The sequence below is a fragment of the Malania oleifera genome, chromosome 13, assembly GCF_029873635.1.
Source record: "Malania oleifera isolate guangnan ecotype guangnan chromosome 13, ASM2987363v1, whole genome shotgun sequence".
Lineage (NCBI taxonomy): Eukaryota > Viridiplantae > Streptophyta > Magnoliopsida > Santalales > Ximeniaceae > Malania > Malania oleifera.
The window spans coordinates 76,393,654-76,410,555 of record NC_080429.1 but is presented as its reverse complement, the minus strand read 5'-3'; the positions used below and the strand labels follow the sequence as shown (position 1 = coordinate 76,410,555).

The window sequence follows — 16,902 nt, the reverse complement described above, 5'->3', positions numbered from 1 at the left end:
GATGAATTCACTCCGGTTAAAATATTCATGGCAGAAATTGGAACCTGAGTATATTTTCCGTTCTTCAATCGGCGCACGATTTGCCGAAGAAATTGAGGAGAGAGAAAGAACTTGGGGAGAAAGAAAGAGAGAGATTGAATCTGAGAGAGAGCCGTGGGGGGAGGGGCGCTGGAATGTTGAATTGAAATTGGAGATTCGATGATAATTATATATATATATATATATATATCTTGATTCCAATAATTTTTTTTTATTAACATTATAATACTATTCATTTTATTTTTTATTTAATTAATTTAATATAATAATAATAATAATAATAATAATAATATTATTATTATTATTATTATTATTATTATTATTATTATTATTATTATTATTTTGGATCACTTCCATGCATATTATTTTCTGGGGTGTTATAAAAAAAATTTGTAATGAATTTGATTTAGTTAGTAAAAGCAAAATCACTAATAACTTATGAGACTTAATCATCATATGCACCAATTGTTTCCCAAAAACGTATACTTATTACTATGACAAGATAAGGGGCTACTTTTGAACAAGCTAAACTAAAGGGAGAAGAAGAACAATTAGCTGGTGATAAGGAGTGCATGACCTATTGGGCTTTATGGAGCCTAGTTGCATTCGATCTGGATGATGACTCTACTCTTCTTTAATGAGAGATTTCTATTCTAAGGCTTAGTCGGAAAAAAATTTTGAGTCCATTTTGTTACCTATTCGAAATCATGTGCGCAGCATATAAAACGATTGTTGTTGGGTGATTAGGTTAAGCCGTCACACTTTGCGAGAGAGAGAGAGAGAGAGAGAGAGAGAGAGAGAGAGAGAGAGAATATTGTACCACCACACTCTCTGTATTTTCTTCCTGATAATAGTGAAATCCCTGCAAATTCGTGAATGTAGGCAAAATTGTTGAACCATATAAATATTGTCTTGTGCGTGTGATCGATTTTTCATTAGTGTGTATTCTTTCTCTATTTTGTTTCTCACAGGTTTTGGGAATTTGTTGTTAATTCCCAACAACCGGTATCAAAGTCTAGGGTTAGGTTCGAGTGGGAGCAATGACAGAGGAAACAGGAAAGGCGTCTAGAGTAGAAAAGTTTGATGGCACAAACATTGCATTCTGGAGGATACAAATCGAGAATTAATTTTATGGCAAGAAGTTGCATCTTCCGCTTCTAGGAGAAAAACCTACTACTATGAAGGACGAGAAATGAACTCTCCTTGAAAAACAGGTACTGGGAGTTATCGGATTAACTTTGTCTAGGTCTGTTGCACACAATGTTGTGAAGGAGAAGACTACAGCAGATCTGATGAAGGCTTTTTCTAGTATGTATGAAAAATCGTCAGCAAATAACAAGGTACATTTGATGAAAAAGCTGTTTAATTTGAAGATGGCAGAGAATGCATCAGTAGCACAACATCTGAATGAGTTTAATACTATCACAAATCAATTGTCGTCGGTAGAAATTGATTTTGATGATGAGATTTGGGCACTGATCATTTTGGCTTCATTGCCAAACAATTGGGAGGCAATGCGGATGGCAGTAAGCAACTCTACTGGAAAAGAAAAATTGAAGTACAATGATATATATGGGATTTAATTCTGGCTTAGGAGATTCCCAAAAGAGGTGCGGGTGAATCTAGTCCTGCCCTAAATTTTGAGACAAGAGGCAGAGGTAATGACCGCAATTCAGATCAGGGTAGATCAAAATCCAAAAATTATAATTGGAACATAAGTAAATCTAGATCTGGCCAAAAAGGACAATGCTGGAACTGTGGGAAAACGAGCCACTTTAGGAGACAATGCAAAAGTATTAAGAAGAAGAATGAGGATGATTCTACTAATGCTGTAACAAAAGAGGTATAGGATGCATTACTTCTTACAATAGACAGTCTACTTGATGATTGGGTTTTGGACTTAGGAGCTTCGTTTCATATCACTTCATACCATGAAATCATACAGAACTATGTAGCATGAGATTTTGGTAAGGTGTATTTGGCTGATGGTATAGCCTTGGATGTTGTGGGTATGGGAAACGTTTGGATGTCGTTGCCCAATGGGTCTGTTTGGTTACTGGAGAAGGTACGACATATTCCTGACCTGAGAAGGAATCTGATTTCTATCGGACGGCTTGATGATGAAGGGCATGCAATGTTGTTTGCTAGTGACACTTGGAAGGTTACAAAGGGAGCCAGAGTATTGGCTTGTGGAAAGAAATTTGATACTCTATACATGACCTCAAGTCCAAGAGACACAATTGCAATTATTAAAGCAAGTACTGATACAAGCTTATGGCACCGCAGACTTGATCACATAAATTTAATCTAAAAATCATACATTAGTTTAAAAGATCACCACAACATAGTCAATAGAGCTTGACGGTACGTTGACTAACTTTTGATTGAACGGTGGGATTTTGTCAATTGGTAGATAACTGCCTCTTCCTCTTCACCCCCTCTCTCCACACACACACAAAAGAAAAGCTATTGTTGCAAATCCCTTTTTTCTTTTTTTCTTTTTATTTTTTAAGAAGACTCCAAACCTTTTGTCTTGTTTTGCCCATAGTAATGCCATTTTAGTATTTGGTAAACAAATAATGAAAAAACAAAATGATAAAATAATTGCAAGATAAAGAAGATAATAAGATGAGTTGTGCCCACGAGAAGAAGGAAAAAAGAAAAATAAAAATCGTAGACCACTTAACTAAAAGGAATTTGATTTAGCAAGATGCTATCTCAAACTATGTAAGAACCTGGTCCTATGATGGATACATAGGCAGCTTGCCAAAAAACAATAGGTTTGGTTCCATATTTTACTCCCTTTATTTTGGAGAAAGAATAAGATAAACATGCAAAAGGGACAAGTGAAAAAACCAATCCAAGTTTCTTGTCATTTTTTGTACCCTAATCCTAGCTGATATTTTGTCCCAAAATTTAAAGCCACCTTAAGGTCGTATTTCCAATCGGGGTACTTGAAAAAAAAATAGTTGACGAACTTTTTCATAGCTTTCATGATTAAGGATTGATAGTGCAAGAAGAAAATGTGTGTTATGCATTTACATGTCTGTTCTTGCATGCATGGTTGCCTAACATAAAGTGGGATGAACAGGTAGGGAAATTCACATAAGCAAATCCTCCACAAAAGCAGAGAGAGTGATCGTTTTGAAAATCTACTTAGTCGGTTTAACAAGTAGTGATATATCTGCTTCATTTGATTATGCAAGAAATATCTCCATCTCCACCACTTATCCTCATTTTGCAAGAATCCTTGTTCCAATTGTCACTGAGAGTCTATTAGAAGTTATCATACCAAAAAAAACAATTTCCCTCATAACAAGGTATGAAAAAGAACTTGCTATATTTAATTTGGTATATTTGACTTGTAAAGTCTCATTATTATTATTGTTGTTGTTGTTGTTGCCATCGTCGTTGTCATCACATTGTTATTATTTGCATGTGACCAAATAATTTATTTTTTAAAAATCTATTTTCACTAGTTCTCTAGAGCTAATTATTTAAATACTAGACATTCCAAAGCATGCTAAGAAAGCTCAAAGCTTGCTTGAAGACTTTATTCTAAGTAGTGAGTCTATGTATACATATTCACGCGTGCATGCACAATGCTTGTAATCGAATTTTCACACAAATAATATTTCACTCGTTTTCTCATAATTGAAACAAGGAGTCCCCCTTTAAGGTGGTGCAAGGATACATTAAAACAAGAAGGTGGCTCCTTATATCAATTTGAGTGTTGATCGACTTTTTAGATGCTATCTTGGAAAATATAGAGAGAAAGGTGCTTCACTTTACAATCGTAGCATGTACGGATGCAATACTTATTTGAAGTTTAAGGAGCATGAACTTGTCAGAAAAATATTTTCTCTACAAAATTCCATCCAAGTGAGGTTACTTGCAAAATTGTCATGGCTTAAGCTATGCATTAATTGTGCCCATTTTCCTGAATGTTTATGAGGTGTGGTTGATTATTTGAGCTTCTATTGATGTTTAGGGAGTTTTTCACTCTGCCATTTTTTTTTTTCATGGGCATTGAGTTTAAAGTAACAACCTTTAGTAAGTTGATTTGATTTCAGTTCTCATTGGTTTGTGTGGCAAGTTGGAGTTCTTTCCAATTTCGCTGTTTTTGGGATTTTTTTTTTTTTTTTCACTACGTTGTCTCCCCAACAAAACCTAGGAGAATGAGTAGAAATGGCTTGCAAACCATTCAAGCTCAACAAGCTCTATGGAGATGGTGCTTTTAGAGTCGAGTTCCCACTGGCTTTATGCTTATGGCATGTTGGGAGATTTGAAGTAAATAACTTTATTATTTCTCTTTGAAAAAAAAAAAATTGCCAAATTTTTTATGATCAGAGAGTTGAACAGTGCAGAATATTTTGCCAGCAAATGAATCTTCTTTGTGTTGGGTGGCTAGAATATGAATTCTTTTCCCCTCTTTTTTCATAATATTATATAAAAAAATACAACAGAAAAAGATTTCTCTATTATTTTATTGTCATTTTCTTTTTCTCAAATAGGTTGTTTAATAATGCAAATTGAGTCTTAAACTAGGAAAAGAATTGGATACTCCGACTTTGAAATCAAAAAGTTCTTTTTTTTCGCTTTTGGGAGTGGAACCAAAATTTTAAATGGAATTGGTTTTGCATTTAAAGAGAAGTGGGTCTCAAAATAATTCTAACTGCCCAGAGCATTTTTTTTTTTTTTTCTTCCAGTGCCTTCATAAGCTACAGTTTGAAACATAATCGCCCTTTTTTTTTTTTTGCATTAACATAGTCAAGAAAAAAGGGGGAAAAATGTAGCATCTTTTTTTCAGGGTTATATTTACATTGCAAGAAATATTTGTATCCATTATTTCAACTTTGATGTTCCATCTCATATGAGTAGAAGCCGGTGTTAAAGTGCATGGGGGAGGTTTACATTCTTCTCTCCGATGAGAAATTCCTCGGGGCCATTGCTGCAAAAACAGTAGATTTTTATTTATTTTTTGTTTAATGAGGTTTAACCAAAATATTTGACCCAAATTTTAAAATATACACATATTTTATAAAGTGATTACCTAAGATAACTTAGTGCTGACATTCGGTATAGGCAGGTGAACACCAGGATGTGCAACCCAATGGTGTAGAAGAATGCAATGGTTCGGGCATATCTGTGATGACATTTTCCAATAAAAGTGGGGTCATTCCAAAAACATTCCAGGGAAGAAAAAAAAAAAAAAAGAGTCATTAGTAGAAACAGAGAAGCAATACAATAAATATAAGTAGCTAGATTTTTTTATTGCAAAGAAACCGGAGAGGATTTAAATAACCAATCCGATGTATAATAGGCAACAATTAAGAATACATCGTTGGTTACTGATCTGCAGTAACATCATAGTTCGAAAACTTGGGTGCTAATCTGACTTGGTCGAACTTAACTGGTCAAAATTACTGGTCCAGATTACAGCCTTGGCCAGGGTTGACCCACAGCCACAAAATTTTTTTTGAAGATGCTGCTACTGGTAGCATTTTACGACAGCTATTTCTTAGGCCGCAGTATGGAACAAATAAAATATATAGAAAAGATAGTTAACTTGTGTAGGTGTGTACATGCACACATGAATCAAACAAACACTCTTAAATACAATTTTGACAGAACCACTATCTCTCAATATTTATTTGACTTGTAATATAACAGCAGCAGCAACCAAGCCTTTGTCTTATTGGGTGAAGTCGGCCACATTAATACTTTTTTACACCAATCTGATCTTGTGCACTATGACAAAGAAGGCTGTTAAATCCTTACTATTCCATTCCAAGTTATTCTAGGTCTACTACAAATCCCTATTATCACCATCATTCCTCATGCATTATTTGGTCTATTTTCCCTCCTTTATCTTATACAACTATTATGTGTAACTTACCACAAATGTGTTCATTTTTATCTTTCAGAATTACTTGTCCACCTTACCATTCTCATTCGACAAATTTCATTTTTGGATAAATTGTTTCTTAGTTGCCTGGCATTATGATGCGCATAGCGTAGCTAGTCTTATAGGCATATACGGAGAACTTCCCTATGTATATTCTTCAATTCCTCCTCCCACTTGAAAAATGGATCCAACACATTGAAATCTATTAGTGATATTTATTTCTTGAGTCTTGATTAGCAAGTTTAATCTTTTACTCAATAATATTTTCCTGGAGTTTCATTGTATGATTCATAAGTTTAATTTGAAGTAATTATAATTTTGAATATCCTCTTTACTTTTGTATATAGGTATTCCGTTCTTCTAACAGCTCTACAATTGTGCTTCATAAATCAGTTAAATCAAACAATTTCATTATCACCCATTTAGTAAATCTTTCTTAAGAGGCAGATTATGTAAATTTTTCTTCGAATCATTGTATTAACTACCTCCAAATTTTTCTTCGAATCATTGTATTAACTACCTCCATGCTTTTACTAGTGTCCCTATGTTCCAAGTCACTAATCTAACCCTAATGTTCTGAACTAGCTTCTTTACCGGCCCGTGTCCAAAATGATGCAACATTGTATCCAAGCATTGGAAAGTGTAGGAGTTTCTTCTAATTTCAGATAAAATTATTAAAAACATAATGGGACTTAAGCCTTGGTTTGTTGCTGCTGTTGCTGTAACAGTACCTCTAGATCTATGATCATACTTTTGATATTTATCTTTCAAAAATCATATTTATTATTCAGGTGAATGATAATAGAATTTCATCAAATTTTAGTTGAATTTAGTTCTTTCAAACACATTTTTGATAGAAAAAGAGCTGTTTCATTATGGAGGAAAAGAGCTACAAAGAGGAGAATAGGACAGAAACCAAAAAACTAGAAAACAATCAAAATAAAACTACCTTCGAATCTCGTTAAAAATCCAGAAAGGGCACTTAACTTGCTATGAGAGACCACAAATTGTGGAGGCCATACACAGAATCCTTTCCTATAGCAAAGAACCAAGAGTTATTCTATCCTAAGAAACCATGAGCATTCCTTTCCATCCAAATTCCCCACAAAACTACAAAGATCTCCCATCCCAAGTCCTATAAAAGGTAAATGTAATGATTCCTCTTTCCTCCATTGAACCCGGACAAACCCAACTATTCCCGAAACACCAAACTTCTCAAATCCCCCAGGAGAAGAAGCAGTGCAAAAATAGATGCAATCTGGTTCTGAGTTTTCAAAATACAAGAAACAAACATCTGGAGATAAAGCCTTCAAAGACCTTCTAATCTGCAACAGATTGTTGGAGTTATAGCTCTATTAAGAATAACCAATCAAATAAAAGCTTTTATCTTATAGGGGACTCTAGCTTTCCACATAAAACAATGAAGTAGAAAAGACTAAAAGGTTTTCATTAAATGCATAAAGAAAGCTTTAGAAGAATAGACTCCAGAAGAATCCAAATCCAGGTTTGATTCTCTCTCACTTGAGGGATGACAACGCTCCAACAATACCAACAAAGAAGAGAGTTCCTCCACTTCCCTACTATTTAGTGCTGGCCTACGAAGGTGGAAATCCTGTGAAGTAGTAAACCTATTAAAAAGAAAAGGGAAAAATGACCTTATTATGTGCTAAGGAGAGAATATAAAAGAAAAAGAAATGAGAAGCACATAATTCCCCACCCAAGCGTCTTCCCAAAAATGGATCCGAGATCCACTGCCCACAACTAGGGCTATAATTGTTTCGGCTGAGTTCGGTTTCTTCCAAAACAGAAGACCAAACTAACATTATTGTCTTTCATATTTGAAAATTGAAACCAAATCAAAAGGCATCAAATTAATCAAAACGAGTTATTGGTTTTACCCTTCAGGTTCAGTATTTTAGTCTTTTTTAAAACAGTTTAAATATAAATCAACATTTGGGACAGATTAGTGCAAGTGAACACAAAGACTAAACAACTGTTAATTGGTCTATGGGCTAGAAGACACAAGACTTGTTACAAAACTGGACCGTACTAGATGCTTTGACTGGGTTCAACCAGTCCAGTCCACTTGATTGCTAAAACTCAAAAATGCAGCAACCCACAAAAAACTGAGTAATCCAGTGAACTAGAGCGAGCCGGTACAAACTGAGGCCAAATCTAGGTCAAACTGGTGCAACTTGCAAAGCCTCACCGAATTCCACCTATTCGATCGCAAAGCACTTCTTCACTAGTATGACCTTGTCATAGACAAGCTCGCCATGGAGGAAGGAACTAGCATCACTAGCAACAAGTTCCGACTGATATCAACTTCAAGTGCGTCGGGGAGCCTGCCTATCTGAACACACCAATTCGTGATGCACCACAATGCCACTATGGCTAGATGCTTTCTTGAGATTTTACTCAAAAAAGAGAGATGGGGAGGGAGGGAATGAGGGGAGGATTGTGTTGCAAAATTCCACCTACTCACACCCCTCCCCTCTCGCCCCCTCCCCCCCGCAGGGCCCAAAAAAAAAAAATAATGCCTTGAATAAGTATCTTTTAAACATTTCAAATAGGGAAATGGAAATGTCTTTGAATGCCCTCCATTTATTTATTTGACTTTTTAAGATCTTTGCTGGAAGAGGTGGCATCTAGGTTGAATGCACCTATGTAATTATTTGAAAAACCAAAATAAGTACAAAAATAAAAATATTTAATATAAAAATAAAAAAAAAATATATGTATAAAAACAATTATTAATATAAAACTAGTAAACAGGCCTGCGCTTCACGCTAAGCAATTTAAATGAGAAATTAATTTAGGAAAATAAAATGCAAATATACACCATAATAATATTGAATGAGGGTTTTAAATGTAAAATCTGAGATAAAAAAAATAATTATACACATTTGATTAAAATATTTTTGAACAAATATAATAGACCTAATATGTATTATGATCAAATGTATATGTAATTAAAGATTACTTGAATTAGGTAGACAACTTTTTTCGCAAGAAAGTAATTTTCATGTAAGAATCATGTCACAATGGTTTAGAAGATTGAATTTTGGAAATGATGCCCACAGTAATTTCATGATCTTAAAATTTATATTTATTAAATTATACTTACGATTTTGATATCAATTAGAAATCTTAAAATTTAGCTATTTTTATTCTTATATGGTCAATATATATTATTTTAATAACAAATATGAATCTCTAACATTCAATAAATAAAATATATAACAAGATAAAAATATAGAATCTATTCTAATCAATTGGGTAGATAAGTTGAATCCTTAATATTAAAAAATGTTGTTTTAATAGCTATAAGATATAAATTATAAACAAGTTCCCATTGCCAAATAGGACCAGCCTATTTTCACAATTATCGGAGGGCCAAATCTTCTCAAAATTTGACTTGAAAGTTGGCTTTTGGCAATTGGCCATCCATCCAAATGACGGGCCCAACATACCCAATTTCCACTACCAATGGACTATTATGCCATCTGGGCTTAAAGTGGCCCCGTCCATTTTCCAAAAAGCAATGATCAAGATCTTCCAACTCATACTTCCTCATGCCCTAATCTATATTGATGATATCCTTCTGTTCTCAACAGATACAGTATCACATGCTAAGCTTCTGAATCAGTTCAGAGACAGAGTGGAGCACTACGAAATCATGCTGTCAGAAAAGAAAATGATTATTAGTGTTGAGACAGTTGATTTTATTGGGATGGAGATTAGCCAAGAGAAATATGAGCTGCAACCACATATTGCTACACAGCTCGGCACCTTTCCAGATAGTCGGATGACGACAAAGTAATTGTAGCAGTTCCTTGGTATTGTCAATTATAGGACAGAATTTGTCCCTAAGCTAGCAACTTACATAGCACCACTCCACCAGCTTTTGAAAAAGAAAGACGTGCCCCCTTGGGAAGCCAAACACACAGAAGAGGTAAAATCACTCAAAGTCGTGGCCACAACATTGCCACCATTCCAAATTCCTCACAAAGGAAATAGAATCCTGCAAACTAATGCTAGTGATCTCTATTGGGGATAGGGGTGAGCATAATTCGGTGAAAACCGAATTAACCAGCTGAAATTGGCCGGTTCAGTTCGGGTAAAAATCCCGGTTTGGTCGGTTCGGTTATAATTCTACAAAATTCCGGTTAATCGGTTTCGGTTCGGTTAAGGGTAAAAAAAATTTTGGTTAACTGATTAACCGAATTACTAATTAATTAGATTTTAAATATAATTTATGAATATAAATTTTGCTTATGCAAGTGCATTAAGGAGTTTAATTAAGCTTACTTATACTCGGCATTATTATTATTATTTTTTGCCGTTGTTTTTCTTGTTTTGGATTCTTTGTTCTATGGTAAAATATTATTTTCATTAATAAAATTAATAAATAAGGTATTTAATTAAGCTTGATTTAGTCTTAAAAAAAATTATAATTGTATTCTGCTTCTAGCAATTAATTTTAAATGATTTCGGTTAAAATCGGTTAACTGAATTACCCAAATGGGCAATTCGGTCGGGGTCGGTTTGGTGTCCGTCAATTCGGCCGGTTCGGTTAATGGTATTATTTAACCGAATTTTTCGGTTAATTCGGTTAATTACCCGAATTTAACCGAACTGACCGTTTGCTCACCCCTAATTGGGGAGCAGCTTTAATCGAAAAAAAAGATGAGACTAGACATATCTGTGGATACATGAGTAGAATATTCAAAGAATCAGAATCGCACTATCACTCCACCTTCAAAGAAATATTGGTGGTAAAGAGAGGGATTGAAAAGTTCGAATTCCATCTGATTGGGCATACTTGTCTAATCAAAATGGATATCCTCCTTTCCAAAGATGATCCTCCTTTATTCCGCATTGATCCTCCTTTCCAAAGATGATCCTTTCCACATCACTTAAATATTGTATTAGTATGTTAACAACATTAACAACAATATGAATCAAGGAAGGCATAAAGAAAGTTTTTGTAGATAGAAAATAGTAAAACATTTAGTTTAATAACAATATCAATCTCTAAGATTCAATAAATTAAATATATAATTTATAATTATATATACCTATTTTAATAAATTAGGTAGATAATTTCAACACTTAATATTCAAAATTGTTGTTTTAATAGGCATGATATATAACTAATGATAATTTAAAGATTGTATTGATTGTAATACCTAATGCACACATGATATCATATCCATAAATTTTATTTATTTACTCATTGCATGACCAATGACAATAACAACAACAACGACAACAAACCAAGCCTCTAAGTCCCACAAGGTGTGTTGGCTACTTTTCCGCCAATTAACACGAGCAATTTTTTCCTCTGACAAATTCAAGGCTACTAAATCCTCATTTACTAATTCCAAGTTATTTTAGGTCCATCTCTCTACCCCTTCTACTACCTCACACAGTAACTAACACACTTTTCCTTACTAGAGCACTATTTAGCCTATGTTGCATGTACCCAAATCATCTTAGCCATCCCTCCCATATCTTATCTTCTAGAGAAGCTATTCCTAACTTAATGAAAATATGTTCACTCCTTAAGTTATCTTTTAATGTTTAAACACTCATCCATCTAGTATTTTTGTCACGACATTTTTTTACTATTTGTATATGTTGTTTTTTAGTCGCTCACCATTCTGATCCATATTGCATGATCATATCGTGTTAATAAATCAATGAACGCCTCGACATTGACTAACAAATACTTATTGAAAACATAAAAATGTATATTTTACTATTATTGAATTAAACCACAATACTTTGTAATAGCCCTAATAAACTAGAAAGAAAAAATAATAATTAACAAAATAAGATTTTAACTGAGAACTAATCACACAAGGCATGGAAGATTAAAGGATCATTAAATTTAAAAGATTGTTAAATTTTTATGCATTTATGTATATATATATATATATATATATTTATATTTATATATATAAATACATATTTATATATAATTGTATTATATATTTGCTAGTGAAAAGTTTTGGTGGAAAGTAAGTTAAAAAATAAAATAAAATATGTGCCCCCTCTACAAAGAGAGAGAGAGAGAGAGAGAGAGAGAGAGAGAGAGAGAGAGAGAGAGAGAGAAGTTTAAAAGAACAAAAAAGAGAAAAAAAAAATTAGGTCAGCCCATGCACATGGGAAGGGGGGGCCTCACTTTAGCATGCTAATGAGGGGGGGCACAAGTGAAGATAAAATACAAAAGCCATTGAGGCCACCATGTGTCAGCATTTGGATATAGATGATAATATGTGTTGATATTTTTGGTAGTAAAACGAAAAACTTAACACAATGAGGTCTCACCCTTTATTTATAATATATATAAAATACATTCTAATGACCATAACACCCTTATTAACTCTTTCTTATCAACATAACACCAACATAATAATAATACCAAATGACTAAAATAACCACTAACACTCCCCCACACAAGCTGGAGCATAGATATCATATGCTCCTAGCTTGTTACAAATAATTTAGCATGAGCACTCCCCAAAGCTTTGGTAAACAAATCATCAAATTGCATATTGGACTTCAAATAAGTGGTGATAGTGAGCTTCTACACAAGTTTCTCCCGAACATAGTGGTAATCAACTTCAATGTGTTCTGGTAGCTCATGGAAGATCGAACTAGTGGCAACATGAAAAGCAACTTGACCCTCACAAATCAACTCCACAAAACAAGAATGGGGTAAGCCCAATTCTCCCAACACAGTTTTTCAACCAAACAAGCTCACATGTATTGTAAGCCATGGTCCTATTAACTTAACACTTGACTTGACCACTACATTTTTTTTCTTATTATTCTAGGATACCAAGCCAACAAAGATGCAATATCCTGTTGTGGATCTTTTGTCTCAAGGTGATCTGGCTCAATTAGCATTACTATATCCTTGAATATAAGTGTGACCCTGATCTCAATGTAAGAGACCTCTCCCATGTGCACCTTTGAGATATCTTAAGATGCGAAGTACTGTGTCCTAATGACTTGTCCTCAAAGAATCTAGAAATTGACTTACAAGACTTATTGCAAAACATATGTCTGACTGAATAACTACAAAATAATTGAACTTTCCAACAAGTCTCCACTATCATCCTAGGTTAGGTAACAAATCACCCATATCCAGCAATAACTTGCTATTAGGATCCATGGGTGTATTAGCTAGTTTGGATCCCAACAACCTAGTCTCATCCAAAAGATCATGAATATACTTCCTTTGTGACAAAACCATTCCCATACAAGATCTGGATACTCATATGCCTAAGAGGTATTTCAATGGTCCCAAATCTTTGGTCTGAAACTTAGTTTGTAGAAAATGTTTCAAGCTCTGCATACCTTGATCATCATTATTTGTAGTCACAATATTATCCACATACACAATAAGAAGAATCTTACATGATTAAGTATGGCAATAAAACACAAAGTGATCCACTACAAATTGTAAAAGGCCAAACTCAAGTGCTACTAAATCGACTAAACCATGCTCCAGAAGACTATTTTAAACCATATAATGCCTTCTTGAGCTAACACACTAAGCCTAACTCCCTTGAGCAACAAACCAGGTGATGACTCCATACAAACCTTCTCTCAAGATCACCATGCAAGAAGACATTCTTCACATCTAACTGACATAGAGGCCAACCACAAGCGGTGACCAAGGAGATGAAAGATGTACTTATGTAAGTTAGACAACTGGGGAAAAAATGTCGAAATAATCCAAACTATACACCTACGTATACCCTATAGCAACAAGATGTGCTTTTAGACACATCACAAAATCATCGAGGCTGGATTTCACAATATATACCTAGAGAAAAACAACCATAGATTTGTTAAGAGGAAGAGATATCAATCCCCAACAATCATTGTCTTGTAGGCCACTCATTATTACTCCACCCAGAGTGAGCTAAAGCTTCAAAAACATATTTAGGAAGGGCGGCAGATGATAGAGTAGTAACAAAACAATAATAGTAGGTTGATAAGAAGTCATAGCAAACAAAGTTGGAGATGGGATGTTGTGTACATATGCATTTACCTTCACGGACAACAATGAAAGGATCAACATCATGGGAAAAATGATCATCAAATAATGAAACCAAAAGCATGGTAGTAGAAGCTAAAGGGGACTCTCTTCTTTGGAGCCGTGTTGTCAATATGCTTGCAAATTAGGATAATCGAGACAATGAGAAGGTCTCAAACTATATGGAGACACGGATGACTAGAAAAGGACAACAAACCAAAAGAGGAAGAGATTCATTAAGATCAGAAGCACTCAAGGATTGAGAGTAATATGGTGTAGACTCAAAGAAGGTAACATTGGAAAAAACCGAAAAAAAAGATGTAGATTAGGACTCCAACAATGATATCCATTTTAAGTGCACAGGTAGCCTAGAAAGACACATTTTAAAGTACGAGGATCCAACTTATCCACCCTGGGAGTTAACTAATGAACAAAGGACACACACCCCCAAATATACAAGGACGTAGATAGAATATAAGTGAATTAAGAAAGAGAACATTGTAGAGAATTTTATCACTATGAATAGAGGATGACATCCTGTTGATAGGATAGCAAGCAGTAAATACAACATCACTTCAAACACTTTAGGTAAATGCATTTGATAAAGTGAGGTCTATGTCCATTTTTCTTCTCTACAACCCCATTTTGTTGAGTGTGGGCATAGGATGATTGATGGACAATACCAAACTAAGTCATAAGAAGTGCATTGATTAAAAGTATCATCACTCCGAAGTATTCGAACTAACAAACCAAATAGAGTCTTTATTTCAATCCAAAAGGCACAAAATATATGAAATAAATCAAAATGGTATTTTATTAAACATAGCCAAGTCATCCTTGAATAATCATTCACAAATGTTACAAAGTATAGGACACCCAACTTGGACACAACTTGACTAGGATCCCCACATCAAAATGGACTAACATGAAAGGGCTTGCAACCCGTCTATTGACTCGAAAAGGAAAAGGGACATGATGATGCTTTTCCAACTAACAAGACTCACAATCAAGACAAGACACAAGACTAAATCACAAAACAGATGTTTCAACTTTTTCAACAAAGGATGACCAAGGCAACAATAGATTTGGAAAGGTATGGCGACAGCGATGAAGGTTGTAGAAGGAGGTAGTGGCTCAAAGTAATAAATTCCAACAGCTTCATGCCTTTCACCAATCGTTTTACTCATCTTCAAATACTGAATGACCACCCACTTAATCTGGGGTTCCAAAGGCTTGGCACAATCCCAAATCTTCTTGCATGCTTCCAAATGCATGCACATCTGTGCAATCGGGGGTTCCATCTGTCAATTGGATTGAACGCCTCTCTCTATGAGGGTTCTCGTATTATATAGCAAATAGAAACGTCAGTTACAAGGCTAATAATCAGCAATTACAACCATTTAAGAGACTAATTAAGGCAATGACAATCAGCCTATTAATTACAGAATATCAACTACAATCAGCCTACTAATCACAGAATATCTACATCAATAATATAAAATCATGCCATAATTAGAGAGACAAATTATGACACCATATCTGACTGACATCCCCCCTCAAATTGATGCTAACCGATCAAAAAGCATCAATTTGCCCACAAGGAACTGATGGCGTTGTCGTGTCATAGCCTTCATGAAGATGTCAGCTATCTGGAGGTGAGTAGAAACATGAGGCAGAGATATAATCTGAGTGTCCAAGGCTTCTTGAATAGAATGACAGTCTACTTCAATGTTCTTTGTACGCTCACGATAAACAAGATTAGCAATTGTTTGAATGGCACTAGTACCATCAGCATGAAGAGGAGTAGAATCAAATTGAGAAAATCAAGCTCAACCAGAAGCCCACGAAGCCAGACAATCTTAGAACATGCAGCAAACGTTGCCCGATATTCGGATTCAGTATAGGATTTATGAACACGAGCTTGTTTCTTACTTTTCCAAAAGATAAAGGACTCACCAAGAAACATGCACCAACTTGTGACAGACCACCGAGTATCAAGACACTCGGCCCAATCTGCATCACTATATGCGACAAGGCAAAGCGGAGAGCCAATTGGAAAAAACAACCCACGGCCAGGTGACCCCCGAAGATATCGAATAATATAGTGAACAGCAACTAAATGAAGGTGGCAAGGAGTTTGCATAAACTGACTAAGCTGTTGAATAGCGAAGGAAATATCAAGCCGAGTAATAGTCAAATAGTTCAAGCTCCCTACCAATTGTCAGAATACAGTGGGATCAGAAAGAAGATCACCCTCCTCACTTCGATATTTCACGTTGACCTCCATAGGAGTATCCATCGAAGGCAAATCCTGAAGACCGGTTAGCCCAATCAAACCCTGGGTATATTTGCATTGATTCAAGAATATACCTGAAGACTCCATGTGCACTTCCAAACCCAAAAAATATTTAAAAGGGCCAAGATCTTTCATATGAAAAGAAGCCTAAAGATTCTGCTTAAGATGATCAATCAAGCTGGAGTTGGTGCCAGTAATGACAATATCATCCACATATACAAATAAGAGAACAAGACCAGTCGGAGTCTTGCACAGAAACAAAGAAGAATCATATTAGCTTTGAACAAAGGAGAGACAAAGCAAAGTAGACCTGAATTTTTCAAACCACGCTCTGGGAGCCTGTTTTAAGCCATAGAGAGATCGCTTTAACTTACATACCACGGAAGACGGAGAAGAAAACAAACCCAAAGCATTTTTTACGTCCATCTGGTGAAGTAGCCAGCCTTGGGAGGCGACAATCAAAAGAATCATATGCATTGTAGTCATCTTCGCCACAGGAGCAAATGTCTCCTCATAGTCCACCCCATATTCTCGCTTGTTCCCAAGTGCAACTAAGCGTGCCTTGTACCTATCTAGAGTCCCATTAGAGCGGAGCTTAACCGA

At 35.1% G+C, this 16,902-nt stretch overlaps 1 protein-coding gene across 1 annotated transcript in view; it reads right to left on the bottom strand.

Annotated features, from left to right (window-relative positions):
- Window positions 1-4,705: 4,705 nt before the first annotated feature.
- Window positions 4,706-16,902, bottom strand: part of LOC131146530 (protein CASP) — a 78,852-nt gene continuing 66,655 nt past the window's right edge. Inside the window, exons 18-19 of the mRNA XM_058096165.1 lie at window positions 5,093-5,185; window positions 4,706-4,990 (exon numbers count right to left, since the gene is read on the bottom strand). Coding sequence (XP_057952148.1) covers window positions 4,930-4,990; window positions 5,093-5,185 — 154 coding nt within the window. The 3' untranslated portion in view covers window positions 4,706-4,929. The remainder of the gene's footprint in view (window positions 4,991-5,092; window positions 5,186-16,902) is intronic.